The 25,996-nt window shown below is 35.8% G+C and overlaps 1 protein-coding gene across 2 annotated transcripts in view; it reads right to left on the reverse strand.

Moving 5' to 3' along the window:
- Positions 1–25,165, reverse strand: part of MSR1 (macrophage scavenger receptor 1) — a 79,593-nt gene extending 54,428 nt beyond the window's left edge. For both annotated transcript variants that reach the window (XM_055567257.1, XM_055567258.1), the window contains exons 1-5: positions 25,082–25,165; positions 16,738–16,844; positions 15,495–15,608; positions 7,843–8,252; positions 1,641–1,827 (exon numbers count right to left, since the gene is read on the reverse strand). In XM_055567257.1, the coding sequence (XP_055423232.1) occupies positions 1,641–1,827; positions 7,843–8,252; positions 15,495–15,608; positions 16,738–16,840 (814 nt within the window). In that variant the 5' untranslated portion in view covers positions 16,841–16,844; positions 25,082–25,165. The remainder of the gene's footprint in view (positions 1–1,640; positions 1,828–7,842; positions 8,253–15,494; positions 15,609–16,737; positions 16,845–25,081) is intronic.
- Between the last annotated feature and the right edge of the window lie 831 nt (positions 25,166–25,996).

The raw sequence follows: 25,996 nt of genomic DNA on the forward strand, positions 1-25,996 counted from the left end.
TAATTCATAATTCTATCATCTTAAGAGAATAACCTCTAACATTTATCTTTTCTATTTGTGTTGTATATTTTTTTGCCTCTTTGCTTTTTTAAAAATATAATCATCATGTAAATTACATACCACTGGGCATTAAATAGCTGTAGTAACAACCAGCAAGTTCTCCTAAGCTATAGCTTAATGTTGGAAACATATTTTTAGGTGTCCACAAGTGATGTCATGGTTCTATATCAATGGGAATCCATGCATCTCCTATTCCTGCAGCAAGTACTTCTTCCCAACAAAGGGGTTTTAACCCAACAACTGTGAACATGGCTATAGGTCATTCATCTCTGCACAGTGACAACAGAGCAGGAAAGTAGGCCAGAAAGACTCAATTTGCAGCTTGAATTTTGCTGAGCAAATTGAAGGGAAGCAAATCTACAGTACTCCAGGATGAATTTTGACAAAAAAGAGTGCATACGCAAAGACTTTGATTCAGTGATTAGGACCCTAAACCAAGATAGACATTTCAGGAAAAACTATACAGCGTGAGACAAAAAACAAGGGACACAGACTAGCTGTGGACTCTCAGCCTCTGAGATTAAGAGTTTTCACCATTTCTTTAATAAATCAATATTCAAAAAACTAAGATCATGGAACCCAGTCCCATCACTTCATGGCAAACAGATGGGAAACAATGGAAATAGTGACAGACTTAATTTTCTTGGGCTCCAAAAATCACTGCAGATAGTGACTGCAGCCATGAAATTAAAAGATGCTTGCTCCTTGGAAGAAAAGCTATGACCAACCTAGACAGCATTTTAAAAAGCAGAGACATTAGTATGCCAACAAAGGCCCATTTAATCAAAGCTATGGTTTTTCCAATAGTCATGTATGAATGTGAGAGTTGGACTATAAAGAAAGCTGAGAACCAAAGAATTGATGCTTTTGAACTGTGGTGTTGGAGAAGACTCTTGAGGGGCTCTTGGACTGCAAGGAGATCCAACCAATCCCTCCTAAAGGAAATCAGTCCTGAATATTCCTTGGAAGGACTGAGGCTGGAGCTGAAACTCCCAAAACTTTGGCCACCTGATGAGAAGAACTCACTCATTGGAAAAAACCCTGATGCTGGGAAAGATTGAAGGAAGGAGAAGGGGATGACAGAGGATGAGATGATTGGATGACATCACCGACTTGATGGACATGAGTTTGAGTAAGCTCAGGGAGTTGGTGATAGACAGGGAAGCCTGGCATGCTGCAGTCCATGGGGTTGCAAAGAGTCAGACACAACTGAGAGACTGAACTGAACTGAACTGATAGCCGATTAACAATGTTGTGATAGATTCAGTGAGGGGACTCAGCCACACATATACATGTATACATTCTCTCCCAAACTCCCCTCCATCCAAGCTGCCACATAACACTAAGCAGAGTTCCCTGTGCTATAAAGTAGGTCCCTATTGGTTATCAATTTTAAATATAGCAGAGAACAGTTATCTTAACACATCTTGAAAAGATCTCAAGACTCCTTCCTCTGGATATTTGTAATAAATATATGCTCCAAAACTGTTTGAAAACTATAGAATTTCCAATACCAAATTTCTACATGTATCAGTACATCTTAGTATATCATTTTATGGAGGAATGAGAAGATATGTTACCTTGGAGTAAAGTGATATTTTTCAATGTCTGAGAATGTTCCCAATCCTTCAGCCTCAGATCATTAGTGATATTATTCAACAGTTTCACTTCCCCTTTTATTTCCTGTTCCAAATATACTTGTTTTTCATCTAGAGACTTAATTTCTGCTGATGCATTGTATATACGCTCCTCTAATTTACGCATCTCCTGTGAAACACAAGCCAACATCAGCAATTTCTGTTACATACACAATTATCAAATATATAAGTTTAAGAAGCCCTACAAGTCAGATTTTTTAAAAATGGATAATATTACAATAATATTATGGATAAGAATATGGAAATTAGAGAATAACTTTAAAACAGTAATTCTTTGGTTTTGAAGCATTTCCTCTTTTAACTGAATGGCTTATTTCTACACTCTGCCAGAAAAAAAAAAAAGGTTAAATATATATATATCTTAGACATGGTTCTATTCCTAAATATCTACATGTCAAAATGCTAAAACTAAAATCAAATTTGAAACTTGGCATATGGTTTTAAATTCATCTAAAGTTAAACTCTTTATGCTGTACTTGAGTAATTCCAATTCTATCAACTCAATAAATTTGTATATTAAATTGTTTTACTACAATAGCAAAGCTTAATGTCACAACTCTCAGTGGTAATGACCATTAAGGATAGCTTTTCAGATTCGATAAAATCTCAACTAGCATATTAACAATATCTTATGTTCAGGTTTTTTGCCTCTGTATTTGAGATTTCATTATTTTATGTTTTCAAATGCACATATCGATTGTGGGCATTTATATACATGCACACATATCTGAAAACTACGAACAAGAGAAATGGCATCATGTTCTGGATTATGACTTTATTTTTCACTCAATAATATATTAAGAATATTTACCTATTAAAATATTTAGAAACTGCTTTATTTTCTATAATTTAGTAGAATTATATTGTATGTTTCATAATTTGATTCCTATTGATAAAGAGTTTTGAGCTGCACATAAATAATGCTGCAATGAACACAATTTTATATGTATCTACATATTTATACAAGCACTTTTATAGGACAGTTTCCTGGAAGTGGATCTGATCAAAGGGACTAAGTATAAAAATTTTTGTTCACCACTGCCCTACCACCTTATAAATATACAGGACAATTAAAAAAAAAAATCTTACTTAATGTATCTGAATGCCTACTTTTTGCACTCAAACCCTGCGTATCATCAATGCATTTAATTTTTCAGAGTAAGAGTAGATGTAATAAAATCTTGTTCAATTTGCTTTTCAAATTGTGATGAGGTTAAGTATCCAGTTGTAAAGTTTTTGACAATATATATTTTTTAATTACTTTTCCTTTCAAGTCATTTCCTGGGTTTTCCTTTGGGAGCTGGGCTTTCTCTTTCCAGGGTACCTATCTTTCTCATCTATCTTGGTAACATTTTCTATTTCTCTGTTCTACTTACCTTGTGTCCTGTCTTCATGGTATGATTTATACTTTTCTAATGACTTCTATGTTTAATTGCTGATAGAGTCTCATTTCCCAATTGCACAAAGAAATAAATCAGTGGTGTACTGTTCCTTAATCCAGGTGTGAAAAGAAAATTTCACCTCACTTGACTGGACTGGACAAGTCAAAGTGAGAGGGTCCAAAGTGTCAACTAAAACCTTTGGAAAGAAATGCAAGTGTACCCAGATTTGCCTGTACAAGAGCACTGCACTCAAATAGAGATACGCCAGTTTTTACCACTCTGACTGTGCCTTCCCCCATCCAAAACCTTGTTCTAGATTAGGATGTCTCTACCCTCTGTGGCCCCCCTCCCCATTTAGTTTTTTCTGTACAATATGGTACATATATACATGAAATAATGAACATGGATATTTTATAGAGCATAAGAACATGATAAATATGCTTGACATCATTGATGTGGCTGCAGATTTCCCCAGCTGGCAGGATATCCACAGATATCCTGTGATATCCTGATATCCTGTTATCAGCTCCTGATATCCACAGAGAAAAGGTCAAGGGACTAGTTGGTGATTTTTGCTCCCTAAACCTTAGGAGTCACTCATGTTTTTCATACCTAAAGCTGAGGCTGCCTTTTTTCCCCCTTCTTTGAAAATTCTATATAGCGCTCATATTAACCACACTTTACTTGAAACAGGTTTTATTGGGAGGAGAGAAAGTTCATTTGATATATCTTTAAAAGTCCTGTATAGCAAGGGTCTCCAGCTAACAGGATCTAATGCCTGACGATCTGAGGTGGAACTGATGCAATAATAATAGAAATAAAGTGTACAATAAAAGTAAAAGTAAAGTGCACAATAAAAGAATCATCCTGAAACCAAATCCCACCAGCCCCCATCTGAGGGAAAATTGTTTTCCACGAAACCGTCCCTGGAGCCAAAAAGGCTGGAGACTGCTGCTCTACAGTAACTGCACACACTGCCCATCCACCACCAGCAGCTCTGCTAGAAACAAGCATTTAATTTTGCGTTCTTACAGTCCTTTCTATGTAAAACAGAGATGATAAATCCCGCCGCTCTCTTTCATTTAGTCAGTATTCTTCTTTCTTTCAAATTAATGCCTGGTCTGTCCTTGATAAACATATGCTGGTATTACTTATAAGCCTTTTATTCAAACAATTACTGATTGAGGCATTTATTTAATTTACTTATTCCTGCATTGGGCTAAAGATTCAAAGATGAATCCAATTGTTTTAAGCAATGGGAACAAGACTATAAATACTATTTTCAGTGAGCAAGCGTGCATGCACACACACATGCTAGCACTCACATAGACTTCAAATCTCTACAAATGACTACTGTCTTACAAAAAAAGAGCTTTAAAAAAATTAACCTTGCAAGTTCCTCCTTTCCCTTGTACCTCCATCTCTAATGCTGGGACCACTTCCAAAACGAAAGTGCAATCTATTCCAACTCAATGATCGATTATTACCAGATTCCAGCTGTTTCTATTATATATCATTTCCAGGCTCCCTGGTGGCTCAGAGGGTAAAGAATCTGCCTGCAATGTGGGAGGCCTCGGTTCAATCCCTGGGTTGGGAAGATCCCCTGGAGAAGGGCATGGTGACCTACTCCAGTATTCTTGCCTGGAGAATCCCCATGGACAGTCCATGGGGTCGCAAAGAGCCAGACACGACTGAGCAACTAAATGCACACACATGTATCACTTCAAACATGTTCAGCATTTCTACTATCTTCCAAATGGTTTCCTATTTGGTTTTAACTCTTCATTTATGTGGATTCATGAAAGTGATTAAAATGGAAGTCTCTCAGTCCTGTCCGACTCTTTGTGATCCCATGAACTGAATTCTCCAGACCAGAATACTGGAGTGGGTAATCGTTTGCTTCTCCAGGGGATATTCCCAACCCAAGGATCAAACCTAGGTCTCCCGCTTTGCAGGTAGATTCTTTACCAGCTGAGCCAGTTCACAGATAATCTATAATCTCTGAGGACTTGGGGACATTACCAATATCAAGTAAATTCTTATTCTTTCGTTGTGTCCATCTTCATTCTCTTCTCACCCTGTCTCATTGCCCCTCTGATCTTCAGTTTAGTTCAGTTGCTCAGTCATATCCGACTACTTGTGACTCCATGAACTGCAGCACGCCAGGCTTCCCTGTCTATCACCAACTCCTGAGTGAGTAATGCCATCCAACCATCTCATCCGCTGTTGTCCCCTTCTCCTCCTGCCTTCAATCTGTCCCAGATCAGGGTCTTTTCCAATGAGCTGGCTCTTTGCATCAGGTGGCCAAAGTATTGGAGCTTCAGCTTCAGCATCAGTCCTTCCAATGAATATTCAGGACTGATTTCCTTTAGGATGGACTGGTTGGATCTCCTTGCAGTCCAAGGGACTCTCAAGAGTCTTATCCAACACCACCAGTTCAAAAGCAACAATTCTTCAATTCTCAGCTTTCTTTATGGTTCAACTCTCACATCCATACATGATTACTGGAAAAATCATAGCTTTGACTAGATGGACCTTTGTTGGCAAAGTAATGTCTCTGCTTTTTAATATGCTTTATAGGTTGGCCATAGCTTTTCTTCCAAGAAGCAAACGTCTTTTAATTTCATGACTGAAGTCACCACCTACAGTGATTTTTGAGCCCAAGAAAATAAAGTCTGTCACTGTTTCCATTGTTTCCCCATCTATTTGCCATGAAGTGATGGGACTGCATGCCATAATCTTACTTTTCTGAATGTTGAGTTTTAAGCCAACTTTTTCACTCTCTTCTTTCACTTTCATCAAGAGGCTCTTTAGTTCCTCTTAGCTTTCTGTCATAAGGCTGGTGTAATCTGCATATTTTGTGGTTATTGGTATTTCTCCCGGCAATCTTAATTCCAGCTTGTGCTTCATCCAGACCAGCATGTCTCATGATGTACTCTGCATATAAGTTAAATAAGCGGGGTGACAATATACAGCCTTGATGTACTCCTTTCCCTATTTGGAACCAGTCTGTTGTTCCATGTCCAGTTCTAACTGTTGCTTCTTGACCTGCATACAGATTTCTCAGGAGGCAGGTAAGGTAGTCTGGTGTTCCCATCTCTTTAAGAATTTTCCACAGTTTGTTGTGATCCACACAGTCAGATTTTAGAGTAGTTAATCTTGTTTTCACACAAAGTAATGTTTCTTCTCCTATCCTCTTTCCCTCATATTTAATCAGTTTCTATTCCCACAGCTGATACTTTATTTTCCTCTGTCTCTCAAGGTTCTCAGCCCTGTGGACAGTTTCTTCTTTGTGCACTCTTTCTAAACCCTCCATAGCCAGAGTTATTGATATTCCAATAACATTTGTATATGTTTAGATACTTACTAACCATGGGGGAGAGAGGAACAGTCAGTATTTGGAAGATGTGACAAGGATACAACACTGACTATCGAGGCTGACGTTGGGATGAGGTTCACCAGTGGTTTCTATATTTAAACAGCAATGCCATTGTCTTCTCAGTGATTGCATCTTACAATAAATAAATATTAAAATGTGCTTTTTCAACCTGTTTAGTCTATTCTCTAGTCAATAATTTAATTGGTTTTCACGTGATGTTAAAACTTTAGAGGCTTCTCTTTGCTCTCTATAAGGGACATCTATTTACAAAAATCACCACTGCATAACACTGTATCTATATAGAAAACAACCTCATTAATTAAGACATAGTCTATTCAAGTAAAATATACTACGAAGATGGCAGCCTTACTGAGCTAATGGTGGAAAGTTTACACATTTCACATTATGATCTTAGGGCTTAGATACCATGTAATATGAAGATTAATTTTTTTCACACAAGTAATAAAGCTTTATCCATGAGCTTGTTTTTTTCACAAATGGAACAATTATAACTACCTAACAACAAAAAATAATCCAATTCTGAACTAAACAACTTGCTTCTTAATTCCTTCTCTTCAATAAAAAGTAACTCAGAGGGTTGGCCACAGAGTAGTTTAGAGCAAAGTTAAGAAAAATTTTGACCCATGGGTCAAAGTCTATTTTTGTAAAGAAAGATTTATTGGATCACATTTCCTAAGAGTTACATCTGGGCCTTTGCAAAAAAACTTTGGCTGGCAAGTGGTCTAGAAGATGTCTTGCTCTCTTGTGTTTGATCCTGTGATGGTAAAAAGATGTTGATGCATTATTCAAATTCTTTACTTAGAGTTATCTCTACACATAAAACTTTAGCCATACTTCTTGTGAGTGACAAACTATTTTAAAATTTAGATTTTACAATTTACCCATGTAAATAAGCTTTTCATTCTTTTCATGATAAAGATATTCTGGGTTTCTTTTGAAATTTGCAAAAACTGTGTCTATCTGTCCAAATATGCTAAGATAATCTACCAACTGTAATTGGTTTAGAGAATCTCAAGAGGCATTCTGAAAGTATTTATAAAATTAAAACATGCTAAGAGAGTCTATATTTGATGAAAAACAAACAAACTCCGCCTTCGGCTAGGAATTTGGAAGAGGCAGTAGGTAAATCCATTTGGAACTTTCTGGTGAGACTGCAAGAGAAATCAGGTAAGTAGAATGATGTTAAAACAGATTTTGCCATGGCAAAATCAATACAATATAGTAAAGTTAAAAAACAAACAAACAGGTTTTGCAACTTTTTCTCTGCCCTGGACTATCTGAGGAGATAGGTTACAGATGGATTCACTCCCAGCATATGACTTTCCAGTACAAAAACTCTTACCTCTTGTTGTTTAAATGCATTCTCTTGGACTCTGCCATTCAGTGTTTCAATATTGAACTGCAAATCAAGTACTGTGGTGTTCAGACCTACTAATGACTTGGAGATATCAGCTATGATATTCTCATGTTCCTGGATGGAGGAAAGTAAGGAATTTAGCTGGAAAAGAACATCATTAAATCTTTGATCAGTTGTTATGCTGAAATTTTGGAAATTCTTAGAATCGAGGAGATTGGCTTCATTATCTGAAAGATACTGGATTCTGTTTTCCATGTTGCTCATGCGTTCCATCAAAACTTCTCGAAATCTCATTTCATCTTCACTGCCATTTCCTTTGCCTTCCAGACTTGGAGATATATCTGCATTAACTGAGCCAACTGTGCAATTCTTCATTTCCCATTTCAGGAGCTGAGCTGCATATTTAAGTAAAAATAAACAGAGTCATGCCCTGTATCCTTAAATGCATCCACCGTTCCATTCCACATCACTTCATCCCATTCTAACATTCTGAATGCTATCCTAAATCAGGTGTTTATTTCAAACATACAAAGTATGAACCAAGGTAGGCAGAGTGCTGAGAGGGAAACAGTCTCCTTTTCCCATTTTATATTAGAATTTATTCCACAGTTAAGTCATTCTTTCTGACTTGCTGCTTAGATCAATCTTCTGGGTCGCTGCATTTAGCTATGAGAGCAAGAGTAAATGCTACAGATTATGAGGTACACTGTATCCTTGTCCTCAGGTGTGCTGTTAGGATAAGATGAGATAATGCTTAACACAGCATCTGAAGTAAACATGTTGAATATGTTAGCTATTATGAAGATTAATGATGATGTGACAAAAACAATATGTAGTAAAAGTAGAAATATTAGTGTTATCCATAGTATGAATAAATTGTTGGCTCATCTTCCTTATGCTATTACTAAGCTACCAGAGAGTTATCACTTTCAGTTTCTGCAGATCTAATTTATTGTTGGTAGAGAAGGAAATTGGATAAAAAGTTTTTTAACTTTAAAAAATACTGTTCTTTCAAGACTCCTCTTTACTTATTATAAAATATATACTTGTAGAGGAAAACTTAGAAAATATGACTAGTGAAAATAATTTACCATTAATCTCATGGTGCAGAATTAAGTGCTAACATTTTAGTATATGCATATCAGATTTCTGATTCCACTATCATATTATTATTATACAATCAAGAGCTTATATATAATTTGGAAACTAGCTTTCAATTCGCATCTATCATAAAGACCCTTGCATATTACTTAATATTGTTTTACTAAAATAATTTGAATAACTACATTATTATTCTATGTGTGGTTCTGCCATATTTAACAAAACTCCTATATTCAGTTTGCTTCTATTTCTACTAATATATTTAACCCTTCGATGAACCATCTTATGAGCAATTATTTCCTGAATATAAAAATTCTATTAAATGGTGTTTGAGGCATAGAGCTGCTAATATATATTCCCAAATGGGCATATGTTCTCTAAACAAGCTAATTATCCTTATGAAAGGATCTATAGCAATATGTTTACAGTTTCAAAAATGAAAAGTATAAATATTACTTTTGCAGATAAAATAATACATTAATTGAAACACCATGAAGAAAATGTTAAGCACCATTTTATTTCTAGTTAATGATGGTTAAGATTTTATGGTTTCATCTCTCTCTATATATATATCGATATGATTTATACCTTTTATCTACACATATATCAGTCTCTTATCTATATTAATTTGAATATATAAGACTTTACGTATTTGACCATTATTGAGCAGTAAAGAGTAACTTCATATGGTTTAAAAGTATATCTATATAACAGCAATAACTGACCTGTCAATTTTCTTTAAAGTGATATGACAATAGTTATTAGCTTTACAGGTTTTGAGACTTAACTGAAGTAACACATGAAAAGCCCTGAATTCCACCCTGAGCTCAGGGTACGTGTTATACAAATGAGAGCTTGGTGTTTACCTAGGAACAAGCTGCCCAATTCTGGAATCTAGTCCCACTCCTTAGTTACTAACTAGGTTACTCTGAGCAAGTTATATTTCTTCTTAATTAGGCTTCCCCAAAGACCTAAGAGTAATAACTGTCTTACAGTGGTGCTGAGAATGAATGAGATAAAGCAAGTAAATCCCATAGCACACAGATGGCACATATGAAAACTACTCAAATTAAACTGCCTTATCTTTGAAAGTTATTATCTTAGTTACAAAGTCTTCACCACCATCACTTAAAGAAGGTGTTTCATGACGGCTGTCATTGTAGCTCTTATTAAGCATTAAACTACATATTCAATTAAATCACAATTTTAAAATATATATATTATTTGTTCCTAGTTATATTCTCTTTAAAATTAGCTTACTTGATTTAATAAAATATGTGGCTACATTTTGATACAATCCACAACAGAGGCCATATTGAGTGTACATTATTTTATTAATACTTTGGACAAAATAGTATATTTCTTAGTTGGATCTCGTAACATTTATTAAATTAAGTGTAGAGAGCAAGTTTTGGATTGACAGCTTCATTTATGCGTTTGCCAGTTCCATGATTTATTTATTGAGTACTTACCGTATATAAAGCACTGCTCGAGTAACTCTGGGAATAGAAAACTGACTGGGAATGGAATTTGACTTTAACAATCAGAAACCCTAACTAACAATATTTGCAAAATTATCTCTAAGTTAGCCCTTAAAATTTTTCTTTTATGATGATTACTGCTTTTTCAGGTAGCAGTTAATAATACAGGCTCTAGATGGGAACTGCCTGGATTCTTGCTCTTTCCTTCATAAACTGTGCCCTTGAGTAAATTAATCAGGCTATCATTTCACTACCTTATAAATGGGATACTACTAGTCAGTGTTAATAATTAAATGAGCTGATATATGTAAAGTGCTCAGATCTTTCCCTGGCACATAATACACATTTGATACTTTTCCTTTTTTAATTATTATTAATATTTTGGATTCATTATCTGCATGCCCAATACTGATACAAGCAGGAGTTAATATTATGTAATATAAAAAATTGGGAGGAAGTTGGGTGCTCCATGAGAAAGATAGTATCTGTACTTTATTTTAATAGGCATACTGATTTAATTATTCAACCATATAATTTTTACTTTCACTAGAAATGCTTTTTATTTCATAGGGATAAAACAAAACCTCTTCATAGTGTAGAAAGGGAAGATTTGATTTGATAAAATGTCATGTGACCAAAGATTTTTATTCAATATCAAGTTCAACATGAACTGATAATAAAGGCTATATTTTGCTTACAGATTTAAAAATGCAATATTGCTTGTTTTCCCAAATCTTGAATGAAACCTAATTTAATCCTTACTTTCTTTAAAAACGTTTAATTGCGATACAGATGATATAGGTATGTGTATCGCAAATCTAGGTATGGAATGCTAGAGTTCATATTTTCAAATGTTCATTTCTTTCATTATCATCAGAGAGATGGCATTTTGTGACTTTTCTATCTTACATTTGAAAGGAGACAAATTTTATGACTTGTACAATATGGAGAAGGTTATATTTGACCTTACAGATCACATATACTCCTCCATGTTGGCAATACCTTCTTCTACCAAAAATTTGTATTATTTTGAGCTCAAGGATCTTCAGTTTGTCAGCAATTTATATACATTAACCTTAGGCTTAACCTTATCTTATTCTTCAGAGACATTATTATATGTTGTTATACTGTAATAGAAATGCAGTAGCTTCTTGGAAAAAAGGTAGCTTGTGGCAAAGACTATAATTAAGACATATTTTTCAGTACATAAGACACTTTAGTTTTCATGCACAACGTTTTATTTCATCTACTTATTTATATTTGCCAAAACAGAATAATTTCTATCATTATAGGGATATATTTTGTCTACATTTTAATTTTTTTTATTATATAGAGTTAATTTATTGCATTTTAGCTTTCTTTTGGAAAAATTCTAAAACTTTCAGCTGTAAATGTATAGTCAATTGTTTATTATTCAAGTATGATAAACACAGGAGATCTAAACTCTGGTGAATTGGGGTGCTCATGTGAACTTGCAAGATTTGAATACTTTTAGCTTTTGTACATGCCACAGTTTAAGGAAACAAAACTACTTTAGGTCAATCATTGTCAACCCTAGAACAACTGTGTTGACTTAGTAGCATTTGGTAACAGCCCGGAGATTTTGAACCTGGTTAGAACCCTGATATTTTCAAACTTCAGTTCACATTGTGCATGGGCCAAAAGAAGTTGCATTCACTGAGGTTGGTTCTGCAGGCCATGGTTTACATAAAAGCAATGAAAGTGAGTCACTCAGTCGTGCCCAACTCCTTGCAACCCCATGGACTAGATACAATCCATGAAATTCTCCAGGCCAGAATACTGGAGTGGGTAGTCATTTCCTTCTCCAGAGGATCTTCCCAACCCCAGGATCGAACCCAGGCCTTCCACACTGCAGGCAGATTCTTTACCTGCTGAGCCATCAGGGAAGCCCAAGAATACTGGAGTGGGTAGCCTATTCCTTCTCCAATGGATCTTCCCAACCCAGCAATCAAACCAGGGTTTCCTTTGTTGCAGGTGGATACTTTACCAACTGAACCACCAAGGAAGCCCCATAAAAGTGATAAAATTATGCAAATTCTAACTGGCTGATAGCTAATGATCCCAAACAATGATGCATCTTTCAGTTAAGCACTTCAAACTGATAAGCATAAACATAAACAACATATAGATAACCTGGTTATCAGGAAGTTGTTGTTTAATGACAGACACATCAGGTTCTTTTATTTAAATGGCTCTGGTTGGTTTGATTGGTTGGTTGGTTGTGGTTGGCTTTTGTTTTTGACATCCAAAATGGTATTTGACTTTTACATATGGAAAATATTTTCCTGGCTGATGTTACAACAAGTTAATTTTTTAGTGGCCAATCATAGTTTGTTCTAAACACCTGATTGTACTGGGAGATAGTAGACCACAGAGGATAGGAGTCAGGAGTCATGGTAGGAACTTCAATTCCATCACTGAACAGTTTTCTTTTGTGGATGATGAGGGTAAGCATATGTCTGTCCAAGGGTTATTGTGAGGTGTCTTAAGATAATCTGTGGAAAATGTATAGCCCAGGGCCTGAACATAGTAAACGCTCAAAAATGTTACAAAAATATTAAAGCCATTGTTGCTTTCATTATCATTTCTTCCTTAGTAAAATTTTGGTTCTGTCTTGGAATATCCTTTTGACAGAGGAGGTATGGCCTTATATTAGGAGCATTTCCTTGTTAAGCTGATTAGCATGTACATGAAAACACACCTTCCTCCCAGCCTGTCTCTTGTTCAAGCATGTGTCAAGACATTTTGTCACTCTCGGAGAAAAAGGGAGCTACAAGGCAAATAAATTCAAATGTCAATCAAATCCCTCAAAAATAGTCCTGAGGGAAATAATGTTTATAAATTTGCTTAAGTTACATGAAAGCTATCCATCCCTGTATGCTGCTGCTGCTGCTGCTGCTAAGTCGCTTCAGTCGTGTCCGACTCTGTGCGACCCCATAGACAGCAGCCCACCAGGCCCCGCCATCCCTGGGATTCTCCAGGCAAGAACACTGGATCAGATCAGATCAGATCAGTCACTCAGTCGTATCCGACTCTTCGTGACCCCATGAATTGCAGCACGCCAGGTCTCCCTGTCCATCACCAACTCCCAGAGTTCACCCAGACTCACGTCCATCGAGTCAGTGATGCCATCCAGCCATCTAATCCTCTATCGTCCCCTTCTCCTCCTGCCCCCAATCCCTCCCAGCATCAGAGTCTTTTCCAATGAGTCAATTCTTCGCATGAGGTGGCCAAAGTACTGGAGTTTCAGCTTTAGCATCAGTCCTTCCAAAGAAATCCCAGGGCTGATCTCCTTCAGAATGCACTGGTTAGATCTCCTTGCAGTCCAAGGGACTCGCAAGAGTCTTCTCCAACACCACAGTTCAAAAGCATCAGTTCTTCGGTGCTCAGCCTTCTTCACAGTCCAACTCTCACATCCATACATGACCACAGGAAAAACCATAGCTTTGACTAGACGAACCTTTGTTGGCAAAGTAATGTCTCTGCTTTTGAATATGCTATCTAGGTTGGTCATAACTTTCCTTCCAAGAAGTAAGCGTCTTTTAATTTCATGGCTGCAGTCACCATCTGTAGTGATTTTGGAGCCCAGAAAAATAAAGTCTGACACTGTTTCCACTGTTTACCCATCTATTTCCCATGAAGTGGTGGGATCGGATGCCATGATCTTCATTTTCTGAATGTTGAGCTTTAAGCCAACTTTTTCACTCTCCACTTTCACTTTCATCAAGAGGCTTTTGAGTTCCTCTTCACTTTCTGCCATAAGGGTGGTGTCATCTGCATATCTGAGGTTATTGATATTTCTCCCGGCAATCTTGATTCCAGCTTGTGTTTCTTCCAGTCCAGTGTTTCTCATGATGTACTCTGCATATAAGTTAAATAAACAGGGTGACAATATACAGCCTTGATGAACTCCTTTTCCTATTTGGAACCAGTCTGTTGTTCCATGTCCAGTTCTAACTGTTGCTTCCTGACCTGCATACAAATTTCTCAAGAGGCAGATCAGGTGGTCTGGTATTCCCATCTCTTGAAGATTTTTCCACAGTTTATTGTGATCCACACAGTCAAAGGCTTTGGCATAGCCAATAAAGCAGAAATAGATGTTTTTCTGGAACTCTCTTGCTTTTTCCATGATCCAGTGGATGTTGGCAATTTGATCTCTGGAGTGGGTTGCCATTTCCTCCTCCAATGCATGAAAGTGAAAAGTGAAAGTGAAGTCGCTCAGTCGTGTCCGACTCTTAGCGACCACATGGACTGCAGCCTACCAGGCTCCTTCATCCATGGGATTTTCCAGGCAAGAGTACTGGAGTGGGGTGCCATTGCCTACTCCCATCCTGTATAAACTCTTTAAATGTATCCCCAACTCAAGACAAACTCTTCAAAACAAATATATACCTGAAAAACATCATGTAGGACCCAAGCAAAGTGTTCTATTTTTTTGTTGTTTTTGTTTGTTTGAAAGGATGCTATCAGTTCATTTATATAGAGGTTTTAAATAAAACCCTCATGAAATATGTGACCATATAAAGGACAAATACTGCTGAGGGATAGGTCATTAGTTTCTGAGGTTTCCCCTGAAGACTTGTAGGGATATTTCTTTCTGCTCTCAATGCTAGGAATAAAAGTATTTTTCCAGGACAACTGGCTTGTTTTTATATTTTAGGCATCGCTAATATAAACAATCATGTTTATATCATCACATTTGCAACTAGAATGCTTACCATGAAATTTATGATGCATCATCAAAACTTCATAGGACTTCAGATGATAACATTGCTGAAACGGTCAATTCTTTCCATCTTACCTTTACATATTCATATTTTTATCTTAAAGTTCCATTGTCTAGGCTATTTAAGTTTTTTTATGCAATAACTTTGCAGAATCTGTTTTTTTTTTTCCATGAAATAAATTTGAGGAACATTTTTTGATCTTAAGTTCAAATTCTTACATATTTGCCATATACCAAAGACTGAATGCTTCTTTCTGCTTCTGTAGTAAATAATTTACCAGATGAGTTTCAGAACTAGAGTACTGTACCTGCCACTATGCCAATGATGGGCACGAGAACTACAAACACAATGAGATAAAGGGTGATCAGTGCAGCTTTATAAGACTTCATCCTCTCTTGAAGAGTTGGGCCATTTTTAGGATCTAAAAAACAAAAGTCCAATCTCCTGTTAGAGAACTTACTCATCTTACTTAATTAAAACTTTTTAAAATGTCCCATTATATGGTTAGTATCAAACCTACTGGAATAAAAAATGAACCAAGAAATAGGTTCTCATTTATTCAGCAGGAAGTAAAAGGGACAGTCAAAAGGAGAAATCAATACAGAAACTGCTGTGGACATTTGATCTATCCACTGACTAAACATCCAGGACAAAGTTACTATCTTCTCCAAGCCATACTTGTCTCACTGGATACATTCATTGATAAATTTTAATACTTATAACATACCAACACACACACAAACATAAATTTTATTCTTCTGTTTCACATGGGAATGTGAACATTCTGGATGAAAATAAAGCTCCTCGAGCAACCATATATTAATAATTATATATATATATATTTTCAGATTTTAAGTGGAATAAGAAAAACATTACTTTTGATGGTAATTATGCAAATTTTCTTTTCTCATTCTACCTCAATAGTTTTGTATTTGGATGGCTCCTGTGATTTGAATACAAGTTGAAAAAAAAAGAAATAACAAAATTCACACTTTGATTAAATGTTGGAATGGATCAGTAAAGCCCATCCTCTGGATATTTCAGAATATACTAATATTTTAGTATTATTTCTTTATATGAACCAGCAATTCATATGTTGAGATGCTAATTTTAGAAAAGTTAACTCGATATAGAGGGAATCTTACTAGCAGAAGAAGATGTTTCTCTGGTTAAGTGAATAAAATATCCATTAAAACATTCTTTCCTATGGCCATTGCTTTTGTTGTTTAGCAAAAAAGAAGGAAATTTTGTTTTCAGGTTGCAAACTAAAAAGAAATTTTAGGTATTGTTCAATAATCTTCTATGAGGAATTAAACAGAAAAAGGAGGAAAAAAATTAGGTAAAGAAAATAAAAAAAATAAGGAAAAGGGGGGAAATGAAGGAAAAAAGAGAAGGAGCAACCACAATACAAACAAGATGGGATATTCCATCTGTCAGGTGACTAAGACTGAGACCCAACCAGGCAGATAGAGTAAGTCTCATGACCATAATTTTACAGTCTCACTAACTCCAAGGACAATGTCCATGAGCACCTCCCTTATTCTACTTACGGGGAGGAAGCAAAGCTGTCACTGAGCGAGCATCGAACTTCACAGACTCTGTACAGCTGTCAGCGTCCTCTTGCTGATCAGGAAAGTCATCCCACTGTGCCATACTTCTATCAAACACATGCAAAAACATGTTAATTACACATGGAATTGCTAAGGCCCTTTGGCATCATGGTTTACATTGAAATTTACAGTTAAAATCCAATTTTAGCCAGGGAACAAGTATAATTAATTAAATTTACATACATCTCTGTCATATATATGCCAACATATTATAACTACCCATTAATTTCATTTCCACATTAAAAGACAGACTTATATGGAACCCACTCACGAGTTTTTCCATGTACAAATGTACACTTGTGATTGAAGTATGTGGGTTTTTTATAGTGAGAGGTAACTTTGCTCTCTTTAGCTAAAAAAGGAAAAATTCCCAACTGGCAGAAAACAACTGTTTAGCCAAAAAGTTAAATAGACTTTCCCTTAGAACAAGTAGTAGCTGAAAATTTTAAACAAATATTTCCCGTGATCTTTTATCAGAGCTTTATCAGCCAAATTTTCTTCTGCTAAGGCATCTGTTTATCCCTTTAGAAACAGAAAACAAAATCCGGTCACAAGATAAGGAGCCACAGGAAAAACTTAGTTTTTATTTCCCTTTCCTTTCCTTTCCCTTCTTTCCCTTTTTTTAAAAAAAATTTCTCATATATTTTCCTATCAAAGCTTCCCTCACTATATACATTGCCAGCACCTCAAATATGTGCTTGTACCTTTTAAAACACATTTGCAAAGAGCTGGATACAACTGAGCATACACACACATATTTTATGACCCAGTCTATATCTATGTCTCTTTAAGATGCATCAGAATCATTTAAAAGGCTTACTTTAAAACAGATTGATGGTCCCTACCTGCAAAATTTCTGATATTTAGGGTAGGGATCAACAACTTGCAGGCTTCCCTGGTGGTTCAATAGTAAAGAATCTGCCTGCCAAGGCAAGAGACGTGGGGTTCAATCCCCAATCAGGGAAGGTCCTCTGGAGAAGGAAATGGCAACCCACTCTAGTATTCCTGCTTGGGAAATCCCATGGACAGAGAAGCCTGGCAGGGTACCGTCCATGGGGCCGCAGAAGAGTTGGACACGACTTAGAGACTAAACAACAACAACAATCTGCAATTCAGACAAGTTTTCTAGTCATGCTGCTGCTGCCAGTCTGAGGACCACAACTTTAAGAACATTTGTCAAAAGAAGCTGTATGACTTTTTCTTGGAAACAGTTCAGTTCATTTGATTGATAAGTTTAGCATAAAGCCAACATCTTCTGATCATTGTTTATTTTCTCTAATGCTGAGTTATGGATTTAACACAGCTGAAGTTGCAACTGCATACCCTGGAAACTTCAGGACACTGAACTCTTATCTCCTCCAGAAAATGGGCAATCATTCATATGCAAATGTTCATCCTGCTTTGGGAATCCTTAACTCCTGTCAATATATTTAAAAAAAATATTTCCAAGGAATTATTTTATTTTGCAGTTTGTACATACATCATTCTGTAAATCGGTTTTACTTTTTTGTAAGTCCGGTCGATCTAACCAAGGAGTATATTCTTTAAACGCTTCGGTCACTGTGGAGGAAGCTGGCAGAGGGGAAGTTAGAACGACATCCCCTTTTCTTAGGCAGAGGTGAAACTAAATAAACAATTATCGGGGAACACTATTATAGGAAACCAAACTGATTAATTCAGACCCAGATTCTCCTGCCATTCCCCCCCTTTTAATTCACTCCATTATTTGATTTGGATGACAGTTTTTAACTTGCCATGGGAAACAAATCAGAAACATGACTTTCAAAAATGAGATGACAATGAAACAGCTAAATTCTTTTTAAAACTACAGTTCAAAGCATTGGGACTCTGGCAAAGCTTTTAACATTTGAACTCAGTTTATAAAGGATGGGCTCACAAAGTCTACCTTTTTTTTTTTTTTTGCTGTATCCCATGGCATGCAGGATCTTAGCTCTCTGACTAGGGAACAAACCTACATTCCCTGCATTGGAAGCCCAGAGTCTTAACAATTCGACAGCCAGGTATACATTTAGGTACCCCTGCTATGCACCTAGAAATATATTCCTGTCAGTCTGCTCACAGGTCCCTTCTCAATGTGTTTGACTCTGGTTCTGGTCCCAATAGCTGAGATATTATGACTCCATTTTCACTTATATACAAAGGAAACATATTACTCAGTCTTCTAGATGGGAATTTATTTGTAAAAAATATTTTTGCAAAATTTTGAAAACTTTAAATTTGATAAATCTCACTAGACTGTGAGCTATAGAAGAGGTGGGACCATGTCTAGTTTTGTTCAATGTTATATTGCCAGAGCCCAAAGCAATCTGGAGTATAGACTATGCTTGATATATACTTGTTGAATATTTGGGCACTACTACAGAGACTAAGTTCAGTTTTGTTTTTCTTTAGGCCTTTATACTTTGATCTATCTTTTATGGGCTTTAGATGATAATATACATCTTCTAGATTACTGGATTTCAAACTATGATTTCTTTGGGTAGATTTTAAATCTTTGAAAAAAAAAAAAAAAACCCTCCAATAAATGTCTACAAGTGGGTTAGACTGAATGACCACATGTGGACAACAGAGGTACAGAGAGCTGAAAGTGAGATGAACACTAAAATCTGTTGAGTGGAGTGAATATGGAACTTTTCTTCTTCCAGGGTTTCTGATGTTGGCATGCCACCCATTTATATCATCTGTTTTTTATTATAATCCTGGGCTAATTTAATAGCTCCCAATAGGTCTCTCTGGCTTCCTGGATAGCTCAGTTGGTAAAGAATCCTACCTGAAATGCAGGAGACTCTAGTTAAATTTCTAGGTTGGGAAGATCAGTATCCTTGGGCTTCCCTGGTGGCTCAACTGGTAAAGAATCCGCCTACAATGTGGGAGACCTGGGTTTGATGCCTGGGTTGGGAAGATTCCCTGGAGAAGGGAAAGGCTACCCACTCCAGTATCCTGGCTTAGAGAATTCCATGGACTATACAGTCCATGGGGTCGCAAAGAGTCAGATATGACTGAGTGACTTTCACTTTCACTTTTTCATAGGTCTCTCAGCTTCATGTTAATCCTTCCATTCTATTTTCCACACAGCTTCTAGAATGGTCCTCTTCAAAATTAAGTCAGATTGACATCATGACCAAGTGGCTTTTATCCCAGGGATGCAAGGACTCTTTAATATTTGCAAATCAGTCCATAGGATATACCACATTAACAAATTGAAAGATAAAAATCATATGATTATCTCAATAGAGGCAGAGAAAGCCTTTGACAAAATTCAACATCCATTTATGATAAAAAAAACCCTCCAGAAAGCAGGCATGGGAGAAATATACCTCAACATAATAAAATCCATTTATGATAAACTCACAGCAAACATTATCCTTAATGGTGGAAAATTGAAAGCATTCCCCCTAAAATCAGGAACAAGACAAGGGTGCCCATTCTCACCACTACTATTCAACATAGTTTTGGAAGTATTAGCCACAGCAATCAGAGGAGAAAAAGAAATAAAAGGAATCCAAATTGGAAAAGAAGTAAAACTCTCACTGTTTGCAGATGACATGATCCTCTACATAGAAAACCCTAAAGACAACACCAGAAAACTTCTAGAGCTAATCAATGAATACAGTAAAGTTGCAGGATATAAAATTAACACACAGAAATCCCTTGCAATCCTATACACTAACAATGAGAAAAACAGAAAGAGAAATTAAGGAAACAATTCCATCCACCATTGCAATGAAAAAAATAAAATAGGAATAAATCTACCTAAAGAAACAAAAGAAAACTATTTATAGAAAACTATAAAACACTGATGAAAGAAATCAAAGATGACACAAATAGATGGAGAAATATACCATGTTCATGGATTGGAAGAATCAGTATAGTGAAAATAAGTATATTACCCAAAGCAATCTATAGATTCAATGCAATCCCTATCAAGCTATCAACAGTATTTTTCAGAGAACTGGAACAAATAATTTCACAATTTGTATGGAAATACAAAAAAATACCTCAAATAGCCAAAGTAATCTTGAGAATGAAAAATGCAACTGGAGGAATCAACCTGACTTTAGACTATACTACAAAGCTACGGTCATCAAGACAGTATGGTAGTGGCACAAAGACAGAAATATAGATCAATGGAACAAAATAGAAAGCCCAGAGATAAATCCATGCACCTATGGACACCTTATCTCTGATAAAGGAGGCAAGAATATACAATGGAGAAAAGACAATCTCTTTAACAAGTGGTACTGGGAAAACTGGTCAACCACTTGTAAAAGAATGAAACTAGAACACTTTCTAACACCATACACAAAAATAAACTCAAAATGGATTAAAGATCTAAACATAAGACCAGAAACTATAAAACTCCTAGAGGAAAACATATGCAAAACACTTTCTGACATAAATCACAGCAGGATCCTCTATGACCCACCTCCCAGAGTAATGGAAATAAAAACAAAAATAAAAAAATGGGACCTAATTAAACTTAAAAGTTTTTGCACAACGAAAGAAACTATAAGCAAGGTGAAAAGACAGCCTTCAGAATGGGAGAAAATAATAGCAAACAAAGCAACTGACAAAGAATTAATCTCAAAAATATACAAGCAGCTCATGCAGCTCAATTCCAGAAAGATAAACAAACCAATCAAAAAATAGGCCAAAGAACTAAACAGACATTTCTCCACAGAAGACATACAGATGGCTAACAAACACATGAAAAGACACCCAACATCTCTCATTATCAGAAAAATGCACATCAAAACCACAATGAGGTATCATCTCATGCCAGTCAATGTCTGCTATCAAAAAGTCTACAAACAATTAATGCTGGAGAGGGTGTGGAGAAAAGGGAATCCTCTTACACTGTTGGTAGGAATGCAAACTAGTTCAGCCACTATGGAGAACAGTGTGGAGATTCCTTAAAAAACTGGAAATAGAACTGCCATATGACCCAGCAATCCCACTGCTGGGCATACACACTGAGGATACCAGAATTGAAAGAGACATGTGTACCCCAATGTTCATTCCAGCACTGTTTACAATAACTAGGACATGGAAGCAACCTAGATGTCCATTGGCAGATGAATGGATAAGAAAGCTGTGGTACATATACACAATGGAATATTACTCAGCTGTTAAAAAGAATGCATTTGAATCTGTTCTAATGAGGTGGATGAAACTGGAGCCTATTATACAGAGTGAAGTAAGTCAGAAAGAAAAACACCAATACAGTATACTAATGCATATATATGGAATTTAGAAAGATGGTAATGATGACCCTGTATACAAGACAGAAAAAGAGAACCAGATGTAAAGAATAGACTTTTGGACTCTGTGGTAGAAGGTGAGGGTGGGATGATTTGAGAGAATAGCTTTGAAACATGTATATTACCATATGTGAAATAGATCAACAGTCCAGGTTCAATGCATGAGACAGGGTGCTTAGGGCTGGTGCACTGGGATGACCCTGAGGGATGGGATAGGGAGGGAGGTGGGAGGGGAGTTCAGGATGGGGAACACATGTACACCCATGGCTGATTCATGTCAATGTATGGCAAAACCCACTACAATATTGTAAAGTATTTAGCCTCTAATTAAAATAAATATTTTTTTTAAGTAAGTCAGATTGTATCACTCTGCTCAAATCCTATAAATACCTTCCCATCTCACTCACTCAGACAGACTTTTCTCCAGCATCAGATCTGAAATAGCAACCTACCTCTTTCACTTCCTCTTCTCCTTCTTGCCTTGATTTGCCCCCCACCACCAACTTATCACCATCCAACATGAAATGCATTTCCCTTATTTATCTTGTCTATTGTTTGTCTCTTCTTACACAAGTTAGAGTCAGGATTCAGGGATTTTTATCTCTGGTTCAATGAATAGAGTTCCTGTCACTTAGTAGGTGTTCATCATGTACATAAGAACATTAGGAGAAATTCCACAAATAAATGCAAGACAAAATAGTTTGCAAGATGACTGGATTTTATACCTGGAGTCATGCTTCAAGGAAAGTTTGCATTGGTGAAATGCAGAAATGTAAAAACCTGTTCTGCTATCTATTGGAAAATGAAAGGTTTTTCTTTGAATCCTGTGTCAACAGGAAACTGAAACAAAAAATCTCACCCACGAGGTTCCCACTTTTGCCTCAGAGGGATTTGTTAGACTTACTGGATTCCTTCAGTTCCTTACTCTATCAGTGCTGTTTGTTTAGGAATGTTGGAAAACATACACATGTGAGGCTTTGTTAGAAGCCAGAGGACAATTCACAAAATCCAAATGAGCCTTAAACTGCTTTTTCCAAAGTTAAAAGAAAAAGTAACCTCACATAATGTTACAGCTTCCTATCAAACGTCAATGCACTGACAAAGAACTGCGAAATCTTCTGAGTGTATGTAATCTATTAAAATCACGTTCTCATGAGAAGTGAAACAGCTCTCTGCAGTATCAGCTCTTCATGAAGAGGGTGAAAAGTTTATAGCAGCTACAACAGGAAAACCTTAATGAAAGAAATTCAGTATTATTCTGCTTGGAAACATACTTTTCTTTATTCCTGTTTTTATTATAAAAATGTAACACTATTGAAGACAAGTTGGGACAAAATTTCTATCATTTCATCACCCCAATAAAGAAAAAAATTGAGTGTATCCACATTACAAATTAATACTATAATGTATGTTATCATCTGGTTTTTCGTATTTCCCTTAAATTCATATCAGTATCTCTATACTTGAAACTATTTTTTCAAGTTTAAAATGATGGGCCACATAATAATTCATTGACTATATGTACCTTATTTATGCAGCCATTTTCTTATAATTCTTCAAAATAAGATATGTTCCCTGTTCTTTGAAGGGCAATGTTTTACTGATACAGATGCTGCTGCTGGAAATATTTGCATAACTTAGGTTTCTTCTTTTTAGCCTAAATGTTTCTTTAGGCTAATTCATTATATGATGAACTATCAGATAACAGGAATACTATCTCAAACTTCTTAGTATCCACTGTCTGACTTCTCTTTAAAAAGATTGTACACATTTACAGAGAGTCACTTATGTTTTAAACCAAATTCACCACTGTTCAGTAACAATGCTTATTTTAGAATCACTTAATTTTAGTGAGAGCTAAATGATATCTCAGATATATATCTATATACACACAGACATATATGGTTATAATAAGAATTTAAAAATTATTATAAGGATTAAAAATAATTTTTATAAATTGTCTGATACATAGACAACCACAAATAAATGAATCACCATTATTTTAAACCATCGTTTTTTGTTTTTTAATATGAAGTTTTCTTATTTCATCCTCACAACAGCACCATGAGGTATGTTCTCAATGTTACAAGCTGGGAAACCAAGGCCTAAAACATTTAAGTATCCAGTTAATGTTAGACAACTAGTGAACGGGGAAGTTGGGACCTGAAGGTAGGCAGTGTATGACCAGAAAAACAGCTCCTAATCCCTGTATAAAACATTTATAATCTCAGTTTTATGACTTTTCTATCACTATTTTCACATGGCTAATGAGAATGCTAATCGCATTTTATGCTGTGTAAATCTTAACCATTCTTCGAGATGAATGTAAATTCTAACAGCTCCATGAAGATTCTTCTTTCTCCTCTTGAAGTAATTTTGGCCTCTCCTGTATTCTCATAGTAGTTACATATAGCACTTGCACACCACTTTTATGGTGCTCAAATTATATTCTGCCAATTTGCCTTAGATCTTGATTTTCTTGAAGACAGAGACTTTTATTTTTTATATCCCTTCCTTACATCTAGAAAGTTCACACAGTAGATGCCCAACCAATATTTGTTATATGAACAATAGAGGTAATAAAAATATTAAAGTCAAAATTATTATGTAAAAACTAAAATTAGACTAAGATATATTTAATCACACTGAGTAAAGCCAATAATTTGCAACAAAATATGCACATTTATATGCCCAAAATTTCTTGCTAGTTCAACTTACAAAATATATATTATATATATATATATTTCATATATATTTGTGCACATATATACATTTTTTCACCCACAGAAAACCTAGCAGAAATCTCTATTTATCATTGAAACAATCAAAACAAATTATTAGTGATAGGATAAAAAACTGTACCAAAAATTACTGATCACATATGTAAACAGCTCTCTCATATCACATACACACACACATGTAGACACACAAAAATACACAGAATAGACCCATATATTCAACAGAAGCAATTTGGAAGAAAATACAAATAAAACTTCTTTTACCATATGTCCTAAAGACGGCAGCACTGATTTATCCACTTCCCTCTTGTAACAATTGAAACCTAAAACCTTTATCACATAATATTTCAGCACAGCACAAGAAGAAAGGAAATGACACATTTGTATGTTGAAAATCTTTCTTAACAGTGTATTTCAATTCTTCTCAGTGCACAAGTTTGCAGAATCTAAATTTGTCAGATAACTCATTCCTCTTTCCATCTAGGACATTACAGAAGAAAAAGAGAAGTCAAATGAAAAACAATTGGGGTTATTGTAACAGTGTACATAACCTATGTAAGATTAATATTTTCCTTTTTGTAAGATAGGTCTGCTTTCTATAATATTCTCATTACTATTAATCTTCTATTAATCTCAATATCTTCCACTAATACTCATGATCTCTTTCATACTGTATAACCTTGAGGGAAGACTCTATGTTTAAGAGATTTGTTTTTCTTAATCCTTTTCCCTAGATCCCTTATCTCTAGCTTCAAACACAAAGCAGAGGAGGAAAGGATACCCACCAAGTAAAAGCAGCAATCCCTTACTGCTCACTTCAGCTCTGTCTATAGTGATGTTAGCAATTTCTGTAGATCCCTTTGAGCATCTAAAAAGTTATTTATTTCCTGAGAAGTATAATAGAAGAAAGGGGTCTCGGGCATGGGATCTGAACAAAGGAATGACTTTCATCTTCCATACCTGTCAGAGTTTTACATATTTTTTAATCTCATTTATTTAATCACATTCCAATTCCAATAAGACATGTAAAAAAAAATACACTAATGAGCTAATTTTTAGATTTGATTCTCTTGGGGAAAAGTGTTTAGTTTATGTTTCATGGGTACTTCATGGTGCTCAAAGAGGGAGGGATCCTACTTTCTATCAAGAGATGGTCAAAATGTCCTTGCCATGCCCACT

This window comes from Bubalus kerabau, chromosome 2, assembly GCF_029407905.1.
Source record: "Bubalus kerabau isolate K-KA32 ecotype Philippines breed swamp buffalo chromosome 2, PCC_UOA_SB_1v2, whole genome shotgun sequence".
Taxonomy (NCBI): domain Eukaryota; kingdom Metazoa; phylum Chordata; class Mammalia; order Artiodactyla; family Bovidae; genus Bubalus; species Bubalus kerabau.